This window comes from Budorcas taxicolor, chromosome 1 (genome assembly GCF_023091745.1).
Source record: "Budorcas taxicolor isolate Tak-1 chromosome 1, Takin1.1, whole genome shotgun sequence".
Taxonomy (NCBI): domain Eukaryota; kingdom Metazoa; phylum Chordata; class Mammalia; order Artiodactyla; family Bovidae; genus Budorcas; species Budorcas taxicolor.
In genome coordinates, this window is record NC_068910.1 from 46382384 (window position 1) to 46406500 (window position 24117).

General features: G+C 40.7%; 1 protein-coding gene across 1 annotated transcript in view; it reads left to right on the forward strand.

Annotated features, from left to right (window-relative positions):
• ULK4 (unc-51 like kinase 4) overlaps positions 1-24117 on the forward strand; it is a 487906-nt gene that overhangs the window by 153849 nt on the left and 309940 nt on the right. The window contains exons 27-29 of the mRNA XM_052660763.1: positions 640-691; positions 789-933; positions 16651-16743. Coding sequence (XP_052516723.1) covers positions 640-691; positions 789-933; positions 16651-16743 — 290 coding nt within the window. The remainder of the gene's footprint in view (positions 1-639; positions 692-788; positions 934-16650; positions 16744-24117) is intronic.

Sequence of the window (24117 nt, forward strand, 5' to 3'; positions counted from 1 at the left end):
TAAAGGTGACGGTGGTCATCCTGGATGTTGGTCCAGAAAACCATGCCCCTGTTAGGGCAGCCTGAGGGCCACGGGCTGCTGGGCGCCTGGCTCCCTCAGTGATGACAGCTGGGCAGAGTGTGGAGACTGGCCCTGAAGATGCTGCCAGTTGAGATCCACCTCCTCAGCTGGACAGGGCACTGGTGGGAAGACCAGGCTGGGGGCTGTACCAGCATTCAAGGGGACTGATCTGCAGGGGGCCCCTTCCTCTTAGCCGGGCCTGGGCCTCAGAGGGTGAAAGTTGAGCCTGGTGACCTTGTCCCTTCTTATCAGAACAGAGAATAACATTTGGTGAAGGTTTATGGGAACATTGTGACCAGCTACAAGAACACAGGATCTGACACCTAGAAGTCTGCAACAGCTAACCACGCCCCTCCCTCACCTTTCCGATGAAAGGCTTTAGCTGAAAGCTTTCAGGGAGTTTGGGGTTTTTAGGGTATGAACCACTCATCCCCTTGCAGGGCCCTGCACTAAACCTTTCTCTGCTCCAAACTCCGACCTTCGAGTGTTGTTTGACCCCGCTGTGCATTGGGCACACAGACAGTATTAGTTTTTTGTTTGTTGGGATTTGAACGGAGTCTTTTACGTCTTGTCTTTTAGGTGGTTGATTATATCCTGCCCCCCTTGGTGTCATTGGTTCAGAGCCAGAATGGTAAGTGTGACCACATCAACAAGCACCAGCAGGTACACGTTCTGTTTTCCTTCCGACTCCATGTGGTCACGTTCTTGGCATCTCTCTGTCTTTCCAGTGGAGTGGAGACTCTTCAGCTTGCGGCTGCTCTCAGAAACCACATCCCTGCTTGTGAACCAGGAGCCTGATGAAGGCAAGGAGGTGGTGAATGTCGACCCTGACAACAATCTTCTGGCTCTAATCAGAGATGGCTTACTTCCCCAGTAAGCTTCACATGCTGCACTCAGGCAGGGAAGGGTGGGGTACCCAGGATGCCGCTGTCAGACCAGGTCCAGTGATGGGCCCGGGGTCTCAGGGAGGGTCCTGATATTTTTGTGTGTGTGCTCATGCACTCGCTGTCGGAGGTCTAGAAAGAGACGCAGTAACTACTGCACTGCTTGGGGCCCAGGGGAATCTCAGTCCATCTTCAGAAACATCCATTCAGAGCTTTATCTGTTTTTTTTTATGAGGCACATGACTGAACTTTTGCATATTCAAAGGTGTTTGTGGTCAGAAGGATAAGGTTTATTATTCAAGGTCAGCATGATGAGACTTCTGAACTTGAAACTGGGACTTTTCCTGGACCTACTCAGAAATAATAGAGAAGGAAGGACATCTTCCTTCACTTCTCCCCAAACTCTTGGAGTGGAAATTGTTTAATTAAAAATAATATATTTGGGGGAGCTGAGTTGGGGAATAGTACCAGAACAGTTAATGAGTATTAATTAACAGAAGGAATGTATTTTTTCCTTTTACTCCTTTGCTTATGTAGCAGACACATGATGTGATAACTGCTGAGAGTACCCAGTGCAAATATGTTAAGCTCTAAAATGACATGTTATAATTGAAGCAACTCTGCAAATTTTATCAAACAAAAGAAATTGAAATTAAATAAGTGCATGCCATATATCACTATTAAATAATTTTTTTCCAAAATTAAATGTTGGAAGGTGTGTCAGGCATTGATGTGCACGCCTGATCCTGCTTTCTCAGGGCCTAGGCTGCAGTCTGAGTCAGGCCAGCAAGTTTCCAAGGATGGCAGTTGCACCAGCTGCTCCCTGATATTTGTTAAACCTCTCAAGATCTTTCTTGTTAAAAAAAAAAAAGACATTTTTTTTCATGATATAGAAAGGAGATCTAGTTATATTCTGAAGAGCTCAACCACTGCTTGTTGACTCAGGAAGATACATTTTACGAAATGTGCAGCCAGTGTGTGACAACCCTACTCCCAGCTGAGAGAGCCTGTCTTGACTCTTGGGAGCTTGACCCCTGATGGCTTGATGTATGAGGACCCCTTGGTTCTTGCTGCTCCCCATACTTTTGCAATTAGGTTCAGAGAGAGCCCTGGTAACATACAATAAGAATACTTTTGATACCCCCATGTAAGAAAATGATTATATGAAAAAAAAGTAAACTTTCTCATTGGTGCTTTTTCAGTGATAAACTATCAATGAATATATTTTTGGTTGCATTTGTTATGTATGCATATGTGCATATATGGTTTGTACTTAATGTGGATGAATATAAGATTCAAATCTTTTTTTTTAAAAAATGATGGATTGCTTGCCATGCCTTTTGGGATCTTAGTTCACTGCTGCTGCTGCGGCTGCTAAGTCGCTTCAGTCGTGTCCAACTCTGTGCGACCCCATAGAAGGCAGCCCACCAGGCTCCCCCGTCTCTGGGATTCTCCAGGCAAGAATACTGGAGTGGGTTGCCATTTCCTTTTCCAATGCATGAAAGTGAAAAGTGAAAGTGAAGTCGCTCAGTCGTGTCCAACTCTTAGCGACTTCATGGACTGCAGCCCACCAGGCTCCTCCATCCATGGGATTTTCTAGGCAAGAGTACTGAGCAGGGATCAAATCCATGACCCTCTGTGTTGGAAGCGTGGAGTCTTAACCAATGGACTGCCAGAGAAGTCCAAAGATTCAGATTTGTCTCATGGAACTGATCAGTGCTTTCACTGCCGTCTTACATTTCCGAACTACTTACATACAACCATATGTATCTTTCTGACAACTAAGTGCTTCAGTGTAGTTTTGTACAAAATATGTGTTTTTTAAAAAATGTTATGTATGTATTTACTCTTGGTTGCTTTGGGTGTTTGTTGCTGTGCGTGGGCTCTCCTTAGTTGCCGCTTGCCGGCTGTAGGGTACGTGGGGTCAGTATTGTGGCACACAGGCTTTGTTGCCCCGAGGCGTGTGGGATATTCCCAGATTCGGGATGGAACCTGTGTCTACTGCAGGGGCAAGCGGATCCTTAACCACTGGACCCCCAGGGCAGTCCCAAGGATTTTAAAAGATATACATTGATTGTCTGTTACCTGACAACTTGTACTGAAATTGTACTGAAGCATTTTCCAGGACCTGAGATGTCGCCCAAGTATTTCCCCCAATAAAACTTCTTGGCTTAATGTTAGTTTGTTAACACCTGTGCACATTTATCTAATGTCGTTTCTAAAGTCTGCCCACTTTTGGAACAGTTTTTAGTGTAGAAAGTGTTGATTGTATAACTTAGTGCTCGTATTTTATTCATCTGAGCTGTAATGAATAATATGTGTTTCCTTTCATGTGCATCTGTACCTTTTCCAGAGCTGAGGAATTAGAGAGGAAAACACACATGTAAATCACGTGGCGATTCAGGAACAAATGTAACGTAGATGAGCTCAGGTCTTTGTTCAGCAATTTGAAACGTACTTTGGATAATGGTGTGGGTTTTACTGGGATGTAGTGTAGAAGGTTTTCAAAGCTTGTGGACTGATTCTGATGTGGAGCACAGGTCTTGGCTCTGCATTTCATTCTCTAAGCCTCAGTTTCCTCCTCTATAAAAGGAGGATAATAGTATCTAATTCAGAAGATTCAAAAATGAGGGTTAGATGGGATGCTTCTCTTAGAGCACTTAGTGCAGTGTGTGGGACATAATACGCTCTAGACAAATACGGAGCTCCCCTACTCCTGTTATTAGGGAGATTATTATACTCTCTCATAGTGAACTCTGAAAGGAAGATTGTGATGGTACAGTGGGTGTTAGTCACTCAGTTGTGTCCGACTCTTTGTGACTCCATGGACTATAGCCCACCAGGCTCCTCTGTCCAGGGAATTCTCCAGCAAGAATACTGGAATGGGTTGCCATTTCCCTCTCCGGTGGTACAATAATAGTACATATTTCATAGTAGTGGCCATTAAATAGTTAATAATAATTGTGCCCACTTGTCATACATAGTAAGGGCTCAATAAGTAATCTGTACAAATTTTAAAAAATGAAATATAAGTGATGCATTCATGTAACTTATATAATGGAGAACTAGAAACCTTAACAAGGTTTGGTTTCTGAAGATAGCTCTTGGTAATTATAAGTTTAGAAATGCTCATAATGGTATGTACATATGATGGCTTAAGAATAATGAAGTTTCTAGAGTTTATAGGAGCTATATAGCACCTGCTTCAGAGTGCAAATAGACATATTAATGTTGATCCTTTTAATTTTGTTAAAGTTTTAATTATCTTTGATTGTAAACAGTACTTTAGATAAAGCCACAGTGACAATCTTTTCAGTCTTTTCACCTGAAAATGTTGTATTAGTTAGGACAGTTTTATTTGCAAACAGTAATACTTAACTCAGACTAACTTGCTAAGTAATTATTTTCTTACATAACTAAGAAGTCAGACTTGTGCTGGTGTCAAATATAGCTGAGTTCAGGTGTTTGAATTACGTCCATAGTACTGTGTGGACGTGTCCTTCTCACCGTCTCTACTCTGCCTGCGTCTGTGCGGCTTTGTTCTCAGAGAGGCTCTTTCTGCTTGGTTAAGTGGCCCCTGGGTGATGATCTAGGGGAAGAATGGATGTCTTCTTCTAAGAGCTGTTGTAAAATTTTCAGGAAGCACAGTAATTTAATCTTGTTAAGTACCATGTAATACCTGTGTTCCAGGTGCTTCTCAGAACTGTGGTGTGATTCAAGTGAAAACTCAGTTGTAAGAATAAATACCATATTAAAATAAATATTAGTTATGATTCTCAGAGAAATGGAAGGAATAGGATGTATGTGAGTATGTGTGTGTGTGTGTGTGTGTGTGTGTGTGTGTGTGTGTGTGTGTGTATATATATATAGAGAGAGAGAGAGCGCACGAGAGCACGAAAGGGCTTTGTTATAAGGAATTGGCTCACTTGATTATGGAGGCCAAAAAGTCCTAAGATTGGCAGGCTGTAAACGAGGACCCAGGTGAACCAATGGTATAGTTCCAGTTTGAGTCTGCAGGCCTGAGAACCAGGAGAGCTGAGAGTGTAAGTGCCAGTCTGAAAGCTGACAGGCTGGAGACTCAGGAAGCGTCAGTGTCTCCATGTAAGTTCAGAAATAGTAGAAGACCCCATGTCCCAGCGCAGGGAAGCGGGGCAGGGGGCGTTCCTTCTGATTCAGTCTTTTTGTTCTCTTTCGGCCTTCGATTGATGAGACGAGGCCCACCCGCATCAGGGAGGGTCATCTGTGTTACTCAGCCTATTGAGGTAATCTCATCTGGAAATACTCTCACTGATGCGCTGAGAATAATTGGTGATGCATCAGTAATGAAACCTTCATGGCCTGTGGCCCAGTCAAGTTGGCACATAAAGTTAGCCATCGCCCCAGCCATCATAGATATCATGAGTAAATCACTTACTGTGTGAGCTGTAAATATCAGAAAACTGTCGCCTCTTGTTACTGTCCATGCTTTGCTTTCTAGAGGGATGAACTTTGGTCTCAAAGTCACTTCATCACACTGATTTTATTTTTTTTTTTATCTCAGTTCTTTTTCTAACAGATTTATTTATTTATTTTTGGCTGTACGAGGCCTTTGTTCCTGCATGCGGGCTTTCTCTAGTTGCAGGGAGTGGGGGGTTACTCTCTAGCTGCGGTGAGCAGGCTTCTCATTGCTGTGGCTTCTCTTGTGGCGCACAGGCTCAGTTGTCACGTGGCACGTGGGGTCTTCCGAAAGCAGAGGTTGAATCCGTGTCCCCCGCATTGACAGGCAGACTCTCAACCACTCGGCCACCAGGGAAGTCCTGAACTTTGGTTTCCGGTGTTTGTTCAGTGCCTTTCGTATATGGAAGATTATATAATACGACTTATAGAGAGTTGGTATTTGAGTTAGACTTTGAAACCTGAAAATGGTTAGATAGAAGAGGAGTGGATGCCCTAGGCTGGAATGGAGGTAAGCACAGGCCTGGAAGAGGCAGAGCAGTGGGCAGTAAGCAGACCAGGGATTGAACCCGAGTCTCCTGAGTCTCCTGCATTGGCAGGTAGGCTGTTTATCACTGTGCTGGGAAGCCCCTTACGTAAGTATACATTAAATAAATATGGAAGCCACCTTTCTTAAACTGTGGGTGTGCACATGTTTATAAACGTGCTCTGGAACATGTGTTCTTCCAGAAATATTCTGTGTGCTTTTGATTTTTACCCATTTAACTTTTTTAAGCTTAGGATTTCTCAACATTATATGCCAAAACACTACTTCCTACGGCTTATCTGTTCACATGACCCAGAACACTGGATTCCTTTGATCACAGTCTAAATAGTATTCTATTATGGCCATTTCCATGTCAGGAGCAAGAAAGGGATGTTTCCATCACAACTTTTATTTTGTATGTAAGTATTAACTAACAATACAAGAAAATTAAACTCTAAACATTCTATTAGCTTTCCTATCGATACATAACACGTTAATGCTATCCCTCGTAGCTCAGTCGGTAAAGAATCTGCCTGCAATGCAGGAGACCTGGGATCAATTCCTGGGTTGGGAAGATCCCAACCGCTAGAATTCAGGACTTCCTTGCTGGCTCAGACAAGTAAAGAATCTGCCTGCCGGTACAGGAGACTCAGGTTCTATCCCAGCGTCAGAAAGATCCCCTGGTGAAGGAAATGGCAACCTGCTCCAGTGTTCTTGCCTGGGAAATTTCATGGACAGAGGAGCCTGGCAGGCTGTAGTCCATGGGGTCACAAAGAGTCGGACACAACTGAGTGACTAAGACACACAGTACAATACTGGGCTTAGTCCTTGTCTGAAGACCCCAGGAAAATTCTGCTTCCGGGCTCATTCAGGCTACTGGCACAATTGTTTCTTGTGGTTTGTATTAGTTTTTCAGGGCTGCTGTAACAGACTACCATACAGAGACTGGCTTAAAACAACAGGACTGCTCTCTTTCATGATTTAGGAGGCCAGAGGTCTGCCATCAAAGTGTCAGCAGGGTTCTTTCTTTTAGGGAGACTCTGAGGGAGAATTGAGCTATGGGCATTGTGGGTTTACGGCAGTATCCCTCCAGTCTGTCTGTATTCATGTGGCCTTCTCGCCTCCCAGCTTCGCATTTTCCTCTGCCTCTCTCTCGTAAGGACGTCAGTCATTATATTTAGGGCCTACCCTCCATTCAGGCCCTTCTTACCTGGAAATCCTCAACTATATCTGCAAAGACCCAAATAAGGTCACCTTCACAGGGTTAGGGGTCAGGACTTGAACGTATCTTCTGGGGGCCATTATTTATACAGCTGTACACAGTTGCAGGACCAAAGCACCTATTTCTCTGCCACCTCCTGATATTTTAGTTGCCCAGAACTCCTTTCACGTGGCCCCTCCATCTTCGAATCAGCCGCAGTTTGTCAAATCCTTTCATGCTTGCCATTTTACCCTGATTTCCTCCTTGGGCACCAGCTGGAGACAACTGTCTGTTTATTGAGCTTGGTAATGTCAGTCATTGGCAATCTGGATCTTGTGATTAGAATATATTTGTATTCAGGTCTCCGTCCTGCCATTGACTTGGTGTGTGTACCCTTACTTCCTCCTCCCTCCCACCTCTTCTCTCCATTTCCCCCCTTTTTTCAAGACAGTTGGAATGCCAACTGTTATCTGTATGATTAATGAGAAAAAGTTTTTTTTTTTTTCTGAGAAGAAAGATAAACCACATGTACTTAGAAAATTGGCATGATTTTTTTCAGCAGAGACAAGATTTAATTTTGAAGGTTGTTGCAGAAGGAAAAGAGGCAATATTTAATGGAGCTTAAGCCCAGACTGACCTTATTAATTAAAATCATTACTGCTCAGAAGTTTTATATCAAAGTTATTATCGGTGAAATCGTAACACTGAAAGTAGTCTTCTGACTGAAAATGTTTTTCTGTCGCTTGTTACACAAGGGGAGGGCATTGCTGTAAATGGGACTGCATCATTTGTTCAGGGAATACATCATTACTTTTCTTAGGGAAGAGGAAATTCTAATATTCATACAAACATAAATAGTGTAATTTGAACTCCCTTGTGTGATCATTCATAGGAGGTTTAAAACCCTTCCTTCTCTTCTCTCTCTTTCTTTCTTAATTCATTCAATAAATGATATCAAGAGACTTCTGTGTCAGTCACTCAGGATATTATGGTGAGAAAGACTGAATCCCTGCCTCCTGGTGCCCTTACAGTCTAGTGGGTGAGACTAAACAAATGAACACGTAAGGTAATTTCAGTTCGTTGTGGGTGCTGTGAAGAAAAACCAGAATGGTGTAAGTAGATGGAGAATGACACCTGCCGTATCAACAAAGGGTGGTGTGGCCATCAAGCTGTCAGCTGCTGCAGCCTCCCCAGACTGTGTACCCTGGGGGGATTCAGGGTGCAGGAAAGAATAGGTCCTTGATAGCTAAGGTGTGTATCAAAGGGATGATTTCAGTAATCCCAGACTCTTGCATCTTCCCATACAGAGAAAAGTGCTAGATTCATTAACGTGAGATGTCTAGTTTTTCTTTAATAAACGGTAATCCTTTGTTCCAACTATCTACCTATTTTTTGTTATGAAAGTGCCTATATATCCTGGCTCCTCTCTTTCCTCTTTGTGCAGTCCCTCAGAGCTATCTGAGTCTCCAGCAAGTCTGCCAAATAAAAGGTGTCTCAAGTTTTAGTTTATGCTTTTTTTTCACCTCAGTTGACGAGGGGAATGGAGGGAGAGCTTATTTTATTTAGGTAGCATATCAAGGAAGGGCTTTATGCCAAGTAGAAAGCCATGGGGGAAAATGTGCTATGAAATTTGCCTTTGGTAGATTGGAACCACTTTGCCAACATGTTTTTGTTCTATTTTCATATTTTCTTTTAGCTTTGAGTGTTTTGTATGGAAAGGAGATCATGCTGATGTAAATGTGTTGACAGTGTTTTTATGACAGTAGAACATTCAGCCTTTCTCTCCTGGGGAAAGTGAGTACTGTCTGTTTTTTTTACTTCTGTTTTCTAATTCTCTTGTGACCTGTACAATCATCAGGGCTATAATGACTTCATAAATTATTAAGACTTTGTTTTTCAGAATTTCAGGAAGGACTGTATCCTTGACAACTTAGAATTGTATTTCCTTTTAGAAATATGAATTTATAAATGGGTTTTGTTGTGGCAACACACTGTAGAGTTTGTCTCTGAAATAATATCCAGCAAAGTCTTGAATTTCACTACCAAATTTCTGTGTTGGTGGCTCAAAAGACATCCAGATGGTTCTCTGTATTGCATCTTTGTCTTCCTTAACTACGTATTCTGTGTTAAAATAGGCATGAACTTGACCATCTTTGATGGGAATCAGAGTATTTAGGAGTATTTCATTTTCAGCCTTTCCTTAGATAACCTTTTTTTTTTTTTTTTGCAGATAATATTTAAATATTTTTGTACCAAATGAAAGTTCTACTTTTTTCCTTCTACTTAAATTCTTTTATGTTTCTGAGTATTAACCTAAGTCAGTGCATTTAGGTACATAGGTACAGTGATTTTTTTTTCCTCCCTTGGGGGAACCACCTATGAGAATCTAAATTGGGATAATTTGAGGAGTAAGGATAAATACTCTTTCATTCCTCTGAATCAGAATAATTCTAGTGCTCCAGTTTTTTTCACATAGTATTTTGTAAAACTTGAGTATTACTTTATTGAAGTCATTTTTAGTTTTTTTTGGAGCCTTTTGGGCCTTTATAATTAAAATTTGTTGTTGATTTTATCCAAGAAGCCAAACATTAGGGCTTACTATCTGAAATTATATTTAATACTTATTTTGAAGTCTTACCTTTCTCTCACTTAAAAAACATAATATATATAAATATAAATATATATATGTATCTTCCCACCATTTGTTTATTTCTCCATCCATTTATGTGTCCAGGTTACTGCTGATACACTCGAGTATCTATGCATTCATACAAGACAAGAGAGTATTGCATAGAACTCAGGTCACGTAAAAACACAAGACTGGAAAGTCTTAGGATATAAACTTCAGTTCATAAAATTTTTTGACTCAGTTCATAAAATTTTGGAGTTGACTCAGGATATCACCTAGTACAAAGTTTGGAAGAGCCTGTACAGAAAATGCCAAGAAGAGTTGGTTATCTACCCCTTTCTCATAGCAATCCAGAGTAAGTTCTCAGACTTCTCTCAGGGTAGATTTCACCTCCATGTTTTGATGTTTGACAGTCGTCTTTTTATCTAATCCTACACATCTCTTTCCTTTAAGCTGTTTAAGCCTGGAATTCACCCTGCATTGTTACAAATGCATTTTAACATACTGCCTTCCTCATAGCTTTCCCTTGCTCAGAGACCTTGAAACCTTCAGAATGAAGAAAATAATATTAACAGTTCTTACCCAGCCATTCAAGATTCTCAGTGATTTGCCTCTTGCCTTCCATTTTATGTTAACATCTGCCCCTTCTACTAATGGTTTCTTCATTTCTAATGAGATTTACTTAGTACTTTCTGAAATTTCCTCCTTGCAGCCTGTCTCTTCCTCCAGACATGATAGTATGAGTATCTGAGGAGAAGGAAATGGCAGTACTCTTGCCTGGAGAATCCCATAGACAGAGGAGCCTGGTGGGCTACAGACCATGGGGTCGCAAGAGTCGGACATGACTTAGTGCACTGTCTCTGTGTCACATACTTATTTAACACTAATTTATTGAATGTCTACACCTACGTTTATAAATGTTTTAAAATCACTGAACAGTTTCTGGTTAGTAAGTATCTAGGAGGTCCCCAGTGTTCCACTGTTACATTTACTGCGAGGCCATTTTCAGGGCTACATCTTTGGGTGCATGGTGATTTCTTTTTGTTGAATCTCCAGAGGTGGAACCACTGTATTAAAAATTGCATACATTCATCATGTTTGGGCAGTTTTTTCCAAAGATAGCAAACGGTGTATACGACCAGTTTCCCTTTATGAAACTGCCTATTTTTCTGTACTCTTCCTAGCTTCAGCTTGCATTCCTTCTGATGTTCGTGATGTTGGCCATTTATATTCTTCTTAGGTGGATTTCTTCCTCCTCTCCACCACTGTGGGATTGTTATTGGTTTGCAAATAACTCATTATATATAAAGACTGTATAAAATATATAAAAATTCTGTAAATAAACTTTCCCTAATTGATTTGTTTATGGTGATTTTATCATTGAGAAATACTTACTACTTTAAAACTTGAAAGCTGTGAAATTTTGGGGTTCACTTCTCATTTGTTGTCATGCTGTGGAGGCCTTCTCACTCATGAATATGTGAATGTTTACTCATTTTAGTACTTAAACAAAATTAAAATTTTTTTTCCTTGAATTTTTAATTTATTGATGATATATTTTCATAAGATACGGCCTGACTGTTCTGTCTTCCTTTCTATGATGACTCTTTCTTGTCCAGTGTTGGATCACCTTTCTTTCCTTTTAATTTGTGTCTATTCTTGATCCCCCCCTACTAGAACTTAACAGTTCTGGTGGCTTTGTAAAGTGCTTCAGCTTTTCATTTAGCAGGCTCTTCCTCATTGCATCCCTTGAAGTCCCTTGGATATTCTGGAACCACTCTTTTCTCCCAAATTCTCCACTGACACGTGAAATGTGAGTTCAGGGTTTAATTCCAGCATAGTGGACTTCTTTATGACATTGTGCCTCCCCTTTGCCTCAATCAAATGGGCCCTTCTTTCCATTTGGCTGGTTCTTTGGTCACACTCCCAGAATGACTTCTCACAATAATCCGTAGTGGTTGAGCTAGTCTGTTTAAATGTTCTGCCAGACTGTCTCATTGGACCCTGGTTTCTCCAGACACTTAACAAGGTAGGGAACAGTCTGTCCCTTAAATCCCCAAATGTGATTTTAAAAGCTTTCTCTCCTCTCAGAGAATTTAGTATGAATGGCTTTCCCCGCCTGGTTTCTAACTGTTTGGGACCTAGCAAAGACTCCTTATCTGGGGAGGATCCTAGAAGTAAAAGAGTGGGCCCGGTCTTGGGTTCCTATATGGACAGCATGCTTTTATGTTGATAACAATCTCCGTCTCTGGCTCATGGCACTCCGAGTGCTCCTCTCCAGCCCCGGCCATCCAGATGGGCCACTCCTCACTGGTCACTCTGCTTTATAGCCATTTCAGGAGTCTGGATTATCATTGTGTTTTGTTTGTTTGTTTGTTTTTGTTTTTTCCTCCCAGTGTCATTCAAAGGAGTGTAAAATCCATTTACTATCAGCTCAGTTGCTTTCTCTCTCTTGAGAAGACAAGCTTAATATATCTCAGCATTTCGGGGGCCAATTTTTGCTGGCTAGTACAAACCTATCTTGGACTGAACTAAAATATATTCAGCATATCAATATTTCTGTTCTGAACAGATCCATTATTTGTTTTACCCTTCTTTTACAAGGGGAGAAAAACAGCACCATTCTTGGGGAAAATTGTCATGCATAGGCTGGTACAAGCTTCATCCTTCTCTCCTGTCTCAAGGTTAGATAACCTCAGACAACCTCAACACATTTGTATTGTATTTCAGACAGTGAAAGTTTCATCGGTGTTTTATTTTTAAATGTAGGCTTTACATGTTCTCGTTCAGTCCATTTAAAAATATTTTATGTTTTTCAGTCCTCTTGACATTGTTCTCTATTATATTTCTAACTGTTTGTCTGTTTATCCTCCTGTACATTCTGTACAAGCACATGAGTTCCATCACATGGGAAGCTTTTTAAAATTCATAAGTTTGTAGTCCTTTCCTCAGTCATTCCAATAAGTGTGGAAGTGGGGATGGGGAGGCTGTCCAGAGTAAGTGAGTGACTCATAAGAAGTTTCTCACCCCCTCGTCAGTTGAAAGTCTCTGGCCGACCATTTCCAAATACTAGTAACCAGTGGAAGCGCGCATTCTTCTCTTACCTCTGATTCTATTGCCACTCTCTAAACTCAGCAGTACCTCTATTTCCCTGTTAAGTATATGTGCTATGAAGGCTTTGCTTAGCAGGTGGGGCATGGTTCAAATCCTGCACATGATGAAGAAACTGGCGCTTGACTGCCTTGTGGAAGAGTAGTTCTGAGGCTTTGGAATATTCGTGCCAGATAAGAGAGTCTCTGTATTCCTGGGGCCTTGAGCCGTGCCAGATATTTCTGAATAACAGTGTGAATTACAGTGGGGCATTTTGACTCTGACTCCCGAAGGGGCTGGAGACAGAGGTCAGTCACTAAGGTACCCTATGCCTAGGGAACTGGGCCCTAGTAGAACCCTGCATGCCTGTGCTTTCCTGGCTGGGAGTACCTTACACATGCTACCACACATTGCTGCTGGGAGGACTGAGCCCTGTCCACACAGCTCCACTGGGAGAGGACAACGAGAAGCTTGGGCCTGGTCCCCCTGGACTCTACCCTTTGTCTTTCACCTTTGCTGATTTTAACCAGTTATCCTTTCTCTAAGAAACCATACTTAGGAATACAACAAGTATTCTGAGTTCTGTGAGCCCACCTAGCAAATCACTGAACCTGAAGGCAGGCTTGGGTGTCACCAATTTAGGATAAGAGCTTTTTATTTCATAAAACTATTAGAGAAAGGGATAATGCTGTGTTGTTCCTGTTTTGAAAAAATTCTGAATTGTAAACTTTACAAATACATTTTTTTCACCTCCAAAAATGTTCCTTGATTTTTGGTTTTTTTTTTTTCATATGATAGAATGTCTTACTCTCATCAGTTTGATTTTTTGTTCATTTTTAAAATTACTTATAGGTGGTTTTGCAGTTTTTTTTAACATTCTCTTTATTACTGTTTTATTTATGGTTTATCATGAATGATTGCTGTTTTTTCTTCTGTCTTTATCATACACAGGCAAATCTCTAATTGCTACAATTTAAAAATATTTCATAAGAAAAATTACTAAAATATGGTAGTTTTTGACTCCTTAAACAGAGCAGTCTACCCAACTTAACATTTCCTTGATTCACTGCCCCCATGTTGAACATTATGGTGCATAATGGGCTCTCAGGTCCCACTGGGGACTGAGCGCCTGCTTCCTCTGTGCTAAATGCTCCCTGAACCGCTCTCTGCCAGGAGTTCTTGGGTTTGCTTTCTTTCGTGTTTCCTATGCTTTCAAGCTGCACTTTTTAAAATTCTCGGGTTGCCTTTCTGTAATAGTCCCTTTCCTCCCTTTACTTGGCTTTTTTTTTTTTTTTTTAAATCATTGTGGGCTCAGAGGCTGCATAATTAAGCTTATTATGCAATGATTTCCAAAATGAGAGTAAATAGGCTCTGAGTAAGAGCCTGGGGCCCTGTTCTCTAGATGATAAAGCTTTCACTCCACATCATGGAATTTTAAATACACATTTTGGATTTTTGGAGACGTTTTGCTTCCTTGTTAGTTGTTTCAGAGAGTTAAGTTGTAAAGTTGGTGGGTTAGTCTGTCTGTCTGTTCATTCATTCATTCAGTGCTTATTAATTGAGCATCTGCACGGGGCTGTTTACTGCATAGCTCAACCTAAGTAGGTCAGACACAGTGTTTAGTCCAATTCTTTTTGTATTAATAGCAAATAACATGAGAGCACAGCCTGGCTTTGTTGTGAAAACTTCTGATGATGGCATTTTGAGTTTTATGATCTGTGGTCATACTTTTTATTTCAGGTTCTAAGGTATAAATAAGCACGCAGTGCAGAAAACAGTTGACATAGCAGGCCTGAGACTGCTCTTCTGAGAAAGGTCTGCTTGCAAGGTGGGCCCTTGGCTGCCATCTTGGAGCTGGGCTCCCAGAGAGCTGCCAGTCAGTGTTTAGCTAATGAGGATATGTAGTCCACGGTGTCTCAGCTGTCTGTGCAGATGGTATGGTTTATGCCAGATGCCTGCTTCCATTTGGAAAGTCCAGGACTTTGATACATGTTTGATTGCCTATGTAGTCCAAGTCTATGCCCCAACCACTAATGCTGAAGAGGCTGAAGTTGAACAGTTTTATGATGACCTGCAAGACCTTCTAGAACTAACATCCAAAAAAGATGTCCTTTTCATCATGGGGGACTGGAATGCAAAAAGTAAGAAGTCAACAGATACCTGGAGTAATAGGAGATTTGGCCTTGGAGTACAAAATGAGGCAGGGCAAAGGCTATCACAGTTTTGCCAAGAGAATGCATTGGTCAAAGCAAACACCCTCTTCCAGAAACACAAGAGATGACTCTACACATGGGCATCACCAGATGGTCAATACTGAAATCAGATTGATTATATTCTTTGCAGCCAAAGATGGAGAAGCTCTATACAGTCAGCAAAAACAAGACTGGGAGCTGACTGTGGCTCAGATCATGAACTCCTTATTGCCAAATTCAGACTTAAATTGAAGAACATAGGGAAAACCATTAGGCCATTTAGGTATGACCTAAATCAAATCCCTTATGATTATATAGTGGAAGTGACAGACAGATTCAAGGGGTTAGATCTGATAGAGTGCTTGAAGAACTATGGATGGAGGTTCGTGACGCTGTACAGGAGGCAGTGATCAAGACCATCTGGGGAAACAAGGGAAACAGTGAGAGGCTTTATTTTCTTGGGCTCCAAAATCACTGCAGATGGTGACTGCAGCCATGAAATTAAAAGACAGTTGTTCCTTGGAAGAAAAGCTATGACCAACGTAGACAGCATATTAAAAAGCAGAGATATTTCTTTGCCAGCAAAGGTCTGTCTAGTCAAAGCTATGGTTTTTCCAGTAGTCACGTGTGGATGTGGGTGTTGGACTGTAAAGAAAGCTGAGCACCAAAGAATTGATTTTTTTGAACTGTGGTGTTGGAGAAAACTCTTGAGAGTCCCTTGGACTGCAGGGAGATCAAACCAGTCATTCCTAAAGAAAATCAGTCCTGAATATTCACTGGAGAGACTGATGCTGGATCTCCGATACTTTGGCCACCTGATGCGAAGAACTGACTTACTGTAAAAGACCCTGCTGCTGGAAAAGATTGAAGGCATGAGGAGAAGGGGACGACTGAGGTTGCGATGGTTGAAAGGCATCACCGATTCGATGGACATGAGTTTGAGCAAGCTCCAGGAGTCGGTGATGGACAGGGAAGCCTGATGTGCTGCAGTCTGTGGGGTTACAAAGAGTCGGATACAACTAAGCGACTGAACTGAGGTTGCCTGTGTGACCAGCCCCACGCAATAAATACCTTGGTCCCATGAGTCTGTAATGGACTTCCTTGGGTGGTAACATCACACATACATGCTGCAGTTTCATGGCTGGGAGAAAGAGCATGCTGTGTGACCCCTTGTGACAGGGAGAGAGGATAAGCAAGCTTGCACAGGGAATCTTCCAGCTCCACCCGTGTCTGTCTCCCTTACGATTCAGCTCTGTGCCTTTGTTGTACTGTCTATACTATGAGTACAACCACACACGGGTCTCATGAGTCCTCTAGAATCTCTGAATGTGAGGTAGTTTTGCAACACCCAACACAAATGCTAAAATTTCTGAGTCTCTTACTGTGTGGGTAGACTGTACTGATCATTTTAGCTGAATTGTCCAATTGAATCTTCCCAGCACCCATGCTCGGAGTGGTATGTCAGTGTCATCACTGACCACCACTGGGAAGTGCAGGTATGGCTCATACATTTATTTCAGTATCTGCTTTTTTTGGAAACATGTTAGAAACTCTTGGCATATTGTTTCTGTTGATCAGAGGAAACTTACGATGAGAAAAGCTCTGAGTGCTTTTTAATCATGTTGTCCTTTCAGGTATGAACACATCCTCACGGAGCCGGACCCTGTACCAGCATATGCTCTGAAGCTACTGGTTGTCATGACTGAGCACAACCCAACTTTTACCAGGTGCTGTCACTTCAGACTTCCATTTCTTTGTTTCTCATCTATAAAGTGAATTTTATGTGTTCTGAAAAATGTTAAAGATGATGAGATTATACAAGAATTGAGTTGAAGTTAGCAAAGTGATAAATTTTCATGTTTTATGGCTTGTAGTATCTGTGATCTATGGTGTTTTGGATTCTGTGCTCATATTTTTATTCTTTGCTGGAGTTTGCATATTGTGGAATCCATAATGCTCCAAGATTATAAATTCTTTGAAGAGAAAATACTAACACATGTACTTTTTAAAAAGTCAGTTGTTACCTCATTGTACTGAACAGTTATTATTAAGTCCCTGTCATATTTATTGACTGTAACTTTTCAACTATTTTAAGTTGACATACTTTCATTGAGTAGTTGAAAGCTTTTTGCCTTTATCGAAGACACCACCTGTGATGACACCAAATTAGTTGCTAGAGCAGCGGCAACTGCTTCAGTCTTGCAAGCAAGAACTGGTCACAGAGCACGCAGGTCTGCAGAAGGGCAGGAGAAGAGTTGTCGCTTTCAAAGAAGAACACTGATTTGGGTTGTGTGGGTGATGTCTGGCCCTGTGGGTTTGGATCCTGAAGAGCTGCCCTCCAGTCTTTTAAAGAACTAAACCACACAGTTGCAGCCACCTGGATTTCAGCCAGTCTGCTCTTTACCCGTCCTGCATAGTGGCGGCGGTGTTTTTGTTCAGTCACTCAGTCTTGTCTGCCTCCCTGTGACTCCATGGACTGTAGCACACCAGGCTTCCCTTTCCTTTACCATCTCCCCAAATTTGCTCAAACTCATGTCCATTGAGTCAGTGGTGCCATCCAACCATTTCGTCCTCTGTTGCCCCCTTCTCCTGCCCTCATCTTTCCCAGCGTCAGGGTCTTTTCTGACGAGTCGGCTCTTCTTATCAGGTGGCCAGAGTATTGGAGCTTTAGCATCTGTCCTTCCAATGAGTATTCAGGGTTGATTTCCTTTAGGATTGACTTGTTTGATCTCATTGTTGTCCAAGGGACTCTCAAGAGTCTTCTCCAACACCACAGTTCAAAAGCATCAGTTCTTTGGTGCCTTCTTTATGGTCCAGCTCTCACATCTGTACATGGTGATGAACTACCATTAATGCTGGACAAGAAAGGCTCTTTGTAGAGTATCTGTATGGAGTGGCAGTCTGAACTAAGACAACCTTTGCAGGGGTGTGCCATGCCTGGCCTGTACCTTGACCCAGTCACAGGTCAGCCACAGTGCTGGGGCTATTCCAGCTCTCAGGCCCGTGTCCTGTGGGTGGCCGTGTTCATTTCCAGAGAGTGACCTGTAAATGTGACCATGTAGCCTGGGCGTCACATGGCAAAAGAACTTGGAGAACACTTAAGTAACCCTTTTATATCCTCGGCAGTTTTTAATCCTGTGTTTCTGTAGCCTTTCAAAACTCTGTCCAGTGAGTCTTCCAGAATTTCTGATTTAGAAGGCACCATAGGAGGAGGCAATGGCACCCCACTCCAGCACTCTTGCCTGGAAAATCCCATGGATGGAGGAGCCTGGTGGGCCACAGTCCATGGGGTCGCTAAGAGTCAGACACGACTGAGCGACTTCACTTTCACTTTTCACTTTCATGCATTGGAGAAGGAAATGGCAACCCACTCCAGTGTTCTTGCCTGGAGAATCCCAGGGATGGGGGAGCCTGGTGGGCTGCCGTCTATGGGGTCACAGAGTCAGACACGACTGAAGCGACTTAGCAGCAGCAGCAGCATTCTGTCTTCCTACAGAAGAAATTTAAGTCTGAAGAGTGAATCTGTGTTAGAAATTAAAGCCAAATTCAGACAGTTGTTTGTTTCCTGGACCTTCCATACCAAGTGGTAAAATTATGTACTAATTTTATCCCTTCATTAGATTGAATGGATTGTATTTCTGTTTTTTTAAGTTGACTCTTGCTCATTCATGAGACATGTTTTCGAGACTACTTTCTCTTCTTGTCAATTCTTTATTAAATGCATCTAAATTTTTCATATTGAGGGGAAAAAGTCTAGTGAGGTAGATACAGATAATTGATGACCTAAAATCTTTTTATTTTAAAATGATTAGACCCTAGGTTTAGAATTCAGTTTTTTCTTTTGAAAAAAGATTTACAAGTAGAATTCAGTGGATTAATTTTTATAAACTTTTTTGTTTTCCTTGCATAATTAATATTTGAATATCTTGTCTTTATATTAAATTCCAATAATGTAACCAAGAGGTACCCTGGGCTTCCTTATTCCCCACCACTGATACACAAATCTTTGCCAGGGCTAATTCTTATTATTATTTTGGAGGGTGTCCTTCTGGAACTTTTGAGGGGCCATTTAAATTCAATGTGAATATACTGAAATAGCTTCTCTTTGTAGTGGTCAAATTTTAAACCATCATAAATAGTATCATTGGGTATGTGTTTTACCGAAATTTGCTTTTTCATATATCAAAATTCTTTGAAGATCTTTTTATATCAGTATTTATTCACACTTTGACAATCTTTGCCAACTTTTGGATAGAAATGGGATTTTGTTTTATTTTGCTTTTACTTATCTACTGATAATCTGGAACCTCTTAATATTTATTCACTATAATTAAATTGTGAAAAGTGCATAGCTTTCAACCTTCAGTTCTACTTCTAAATATTCTAGAGAAAAATGCATATATGTGCAAAGATTTCAGCCTAAGCAAGTAAGTTTTAAAATGAGAGCAATGATTTTAAAATTAAATTATGTTACAGCTATAATAATCACTGCTGTGTAACAGTTTGACAGGGCAAGATTCATTTTGAATATTGTTATACAAAAATATCCTAAAAATTTTGTTAAACTGAAATTATTTATCACCTCCAAACCTCATTTAATAATCACTTTTGCCTTTTGTAGGGTCTCTGTCTATATTCACTATTCTGTTCTGTTTGCCCTTTCTCTTGAAACAGGATATAAAAATAAGAGCTGTCCCACGTTGATTTTGACTAAGGCTCCAGAGATCAAGAACAAAGCATTAAAGGCCTATTACCACCCACCTGCTCTCTCCCTCTCCCCCAATCTTTCTAAATGGAGGTCCTAGATTCTGTGGGTCCTAGCACCCTGTGTGCATCTTGCAAAAATCCGTTCATACACCTTGAAGTGGGGGTGGGGAAAAGAGGTTTTTATTTCCATTTCCCTAACTTGATTTTCTCCCCCCCCAAAATGATTTTTCAGTCCAACATTTTGAAATGGGTAATAAATTTCTATTTGGGGAAAAGATACAATATGCTGAGAAGAGCAGTTCCTTCCTCTGTCCTCCGTGTCCTTTCCTCATCTTCCTATTATATCCTGTGTGGTTTGACTACTTTTATTCATTTTATGTCTGAAGGCAAACTAATAGCACTGTGTATTTTCTCATTTCTCCCTTCGACGCACAAATAGCATCTTATGCATGTTTTTCTACCCTATGACTTTTCCCCCCAATTTTGTGTCTTTATAGATACATAGAGAGCTTCCACATTGTGTTTTACAGTTATAAAGCCTTCCATTGTATGGATGTAGCATGCTTCATCTCATTGATGTCTAATAGATAGATATGGGTTGTTGCACATTGTTTACTCTGTCAAAGGATTGATAGAATAATAATGAACAATGAATAATCTTATTCATGCATCAGTTTTTAGTATGCATGTACATCTTACAGGATAAATCTGTAGCTATGGTATTTGTGTATCAAAAAATAAATGCACTTAAAATATTTTTTCCTTAAGATTTGGCCACATTGCCCTATATGTATCCTGTGCATGTACATTTTAGTCATATCCAACTCTTTGCTACCCCATGGACTGTAGCCCACCAGGCTTCTCTGTCTGTGGGATTTTCCAGGCAAGAATACTGGAGTGAGTTGTCATTTCCTCCTCCAGTAGATCTTCCTGACCCAGAGATTGAACTCGTGTCTCTTGCATCTCCAGGCGGATTCTTTATCAGCTGAGCCACTGCGGAAGCCCCTGCCCTATGTGGAGATTTTACCATTTTGCATCTTCAAAAGATATATTTGAGGCTGCCTGGTTCCCTACCCTGCCAACAGAATTCATTGTTAAATTTTGGAATGTGTCATTGTGATGAGATAGATTATTCCCTTGTAATTTTTATTTGCATTTTCCTTTTCATGAGTGAAGTTGAATATTTCTTTATATGGTTAAGGGCCATTTGTATTTTGCTTTTTGCTCATGCTCTTTGCCATCAGTTCTTGGTCTTGGCAATGCCACTTTTCAAAGGGAAACTTCCTGCCTGGCTGTCCATTGCACAAATACACTACAGTCTGCTAATCCAGTTTTACTTTTAACGATGTCTGCACTGTTCCAATTTTTTTTTATTATTGCTGTTGTGAGTAGCATGACCATGAGTATTATTTATGTGCTCCTTGGTGGATCTGTGTATGTGTCTCCATTGAGTATTCATTCTAGAGTGGAAGTACTGGCTCACAGAACTTGTGCTTGCACAGATCCAGTAGATATTAACAAGCAGTTTTCCTTATTGGTTGTACGAATTTACATTCCTGCTAGCATTGGTCAAGAGGTCTGGTTGTCACATAAGCTTTAAAAAATATTTTTAACATCAGGTTTTATTGAAGGATAAGTCTCTATACAGTAAAATGCATGCATTTTAGGTATGCAGGTCTCTGAGTTTTGAGAAACATACTCAATTGTGGAATTATTATCATGATCAAAATAGCATATTTCCATCATTCCAAAATTTCCCCTTATGCCCCTTGGACTGTTAGCTGATGAAGATTCTGTTTGTGTGGAGAATAATATGACCAGACTGATTTTATGTTTCATTTTAATTTTTAAAATTATTTTAAGAGGTAATACAGAATGCATTTCAAATTTTAGTATTTGAAAGAATTTACATAGAAAAAGCATGTTTTTACCCCAGGAGACAGCCACTTTTTGACCAGTTTGTGTGTGTCTTTCACATAGATGATAGTATGCTAACTGCACATTCGTCACTTCTTTCCAAAAATATGTGTAACAGCTTTGTTGAGATATAATTCTCATACCATCTGTACTTAAAAAAAAAAACAGATACATAATATTACATGTTATGCATATTCCATATTTTGTCATCTTTTGGTGAACATTTATGTATTTCTAATGTATTGGTATTATAAAACAAAGCTGCAGTTGATTAGGTAGGTTATTTATCATATTTGTGAACATATATGCATAAGACAAATACTGAGAGGTGTAATTTTTTCACTACAGGGCACATAATATCATCAGGGGATGTTTTAAAAAGTCTAAAACCCAGGCCTTATTCCAGGCCAATTAAATTACAGTCTCTGAGACTGGACACAGGCAACAGTAGCTTTGAAGCCCACCAGGTGATTACAGTGTGCAAACAAATTCAGGAACCCCTGGTCTAAGCATTTGTAATTTTAGAGGTGTTGCCAAATTAGCCCCAGTCTAGGCTGTTCCAAAGGTGTGTGAGGGTGCCTATTTTTGCTAAAATTTTATTGAATTAGTGTATATAAGTGTTTGATCTTTGCCAGTCTGATATGTGAAATTTGTCCATTATTTATTTCTAGTTTGCATTGTGACCAGATTGTATGAAGTGTTCTATTTCTAATTTTTATTATTTGATTTTATTTGTGATATAATAGGTGGTTAATTTTTGTGATTGGTCTATGTTTAATTGCTTACCATCACCAAAACAAAGTTAGGGCTAGGCCTGAAACAAGTTCACCCACCCATAATTTGGGCAAGTGCCTAAAACAGTAATTCATTAACCTATAAAGTGAAAATGAAGTCACTCAGTCGTATCTGACTCTTTGCGACCCTGTGGACTGTAGCCCACCAGGCTCCTCCATCCATGGGATTCTCCAGGCAAGAGTACTGGAGTGGGTTGCCATTTCCTTCTCCAGGGGATCTTCCCAACCCAGGGACTGAACCCAGGTCTCCCACATTGCAGGCAGACGCTTTACCTTCTGAACCACCAGGGAAGTATTAACCTATAAAATCTTCCCCAGTGACTTGGTAGTAGTGGTTTTTTTAGGCAAAATGCTTCATTGAAAGTGCATATCAAAAGTAGATGCCTTAATTTTTTTTTTTAATTTTAATTTTTACTTTATTTTACTTTACAATACTGTATTGGTTTTGTACAATACATTGACATGAATCCACCACGGGTGTACATGCATTCCCAAACATGAACCCCCCTCCCACCTCCCTCCCCATAACATCTCTCTGGGTCATCACCGTGCACCAGCCCCAAGCATGCTGTATCCTGCGTCGGACATAGACTGGCGATTCAATTCTTACGTGATAGTATACCTGTTACAATGCCATTCTGCCAAATCATCCCACCCTCTCCCTCTCCCTCTGAGTCCAAAAGTCCATTACACACATCTGTGTCTTTTTTGCTATCTTGCATACAGGGTCGTCATTGCCATCTTTCTAAATTCCATATATATGTGTTAGTATACTGTATTGGTGTTTTTCTTTCTGGCTTACTTCACTCTGTATAATCGGCTCCAGTTTCATCCATCTCATCAGAACTGATTCAAATGAATTCTTTTTAACGGCTGAGTAATACTCCATTGTGTATATGTACCACCACTTTCTTATCCATTCATCTGCTGATGGACATCTAGGTTGTTTCCATGTCCTGGCTATTATAAACAGTGCTGCGATGAACATTGGGGTACATGTGTCTCTTTCCATTCTGGTTTCCTTGGTGTGTATGCCCAGCAGTGGGATTGCTGTCATAAGGGAGTTCTATTTGCAATTTTTAAAGGAATCTCCACACTGTTCTCCATAGTGGCTGTACTAGTTTGCATTCCCACCAACAGTGTAGGAGGGTTCCCTTTTCTCCACACCCTCTCCAGCATTTATTGCTTGCAGATTTTTGGATAGCAGCCATTCTGACTGGTGTGAAGTGGTACCTCATTGTGGTTTTGATTTGCATTTCTCTAATAATGAGTGATGTTGAGCATCTTTTCATGTGTTTGTTAGCCATCCGTGTGTCTTCTTTGGAGAAATGTCTGTTTAGTTCTTTGGCCCATTTTTTGATTGGGTCGTTTATTTTTCTGGAATTGAGCTGCATGAGTTGCTTGTATATTTTTGAGATTAGTTGTTTGTCAGTTGCTTCATTTGCTATTATTTTCTCCCATTCAGAAGGCTGTCTTTTCACCTTGCTTATATTTTCCTTTGTTGTGCAGAAGCTTTTAATTTTAATTAGATCCCATTTGTTTATGTTTGCTTTTATTTCCAGTATTCTGGGAGGTGGATCATAGAGGATCCTGCTGTGATTTATGTCGGAGAGTGTTTTGCCTATGTTCTCCTCTAGGAGTTTTATAGTTTCTGGTCTTACATTTAGATCTTTAATCCATTTT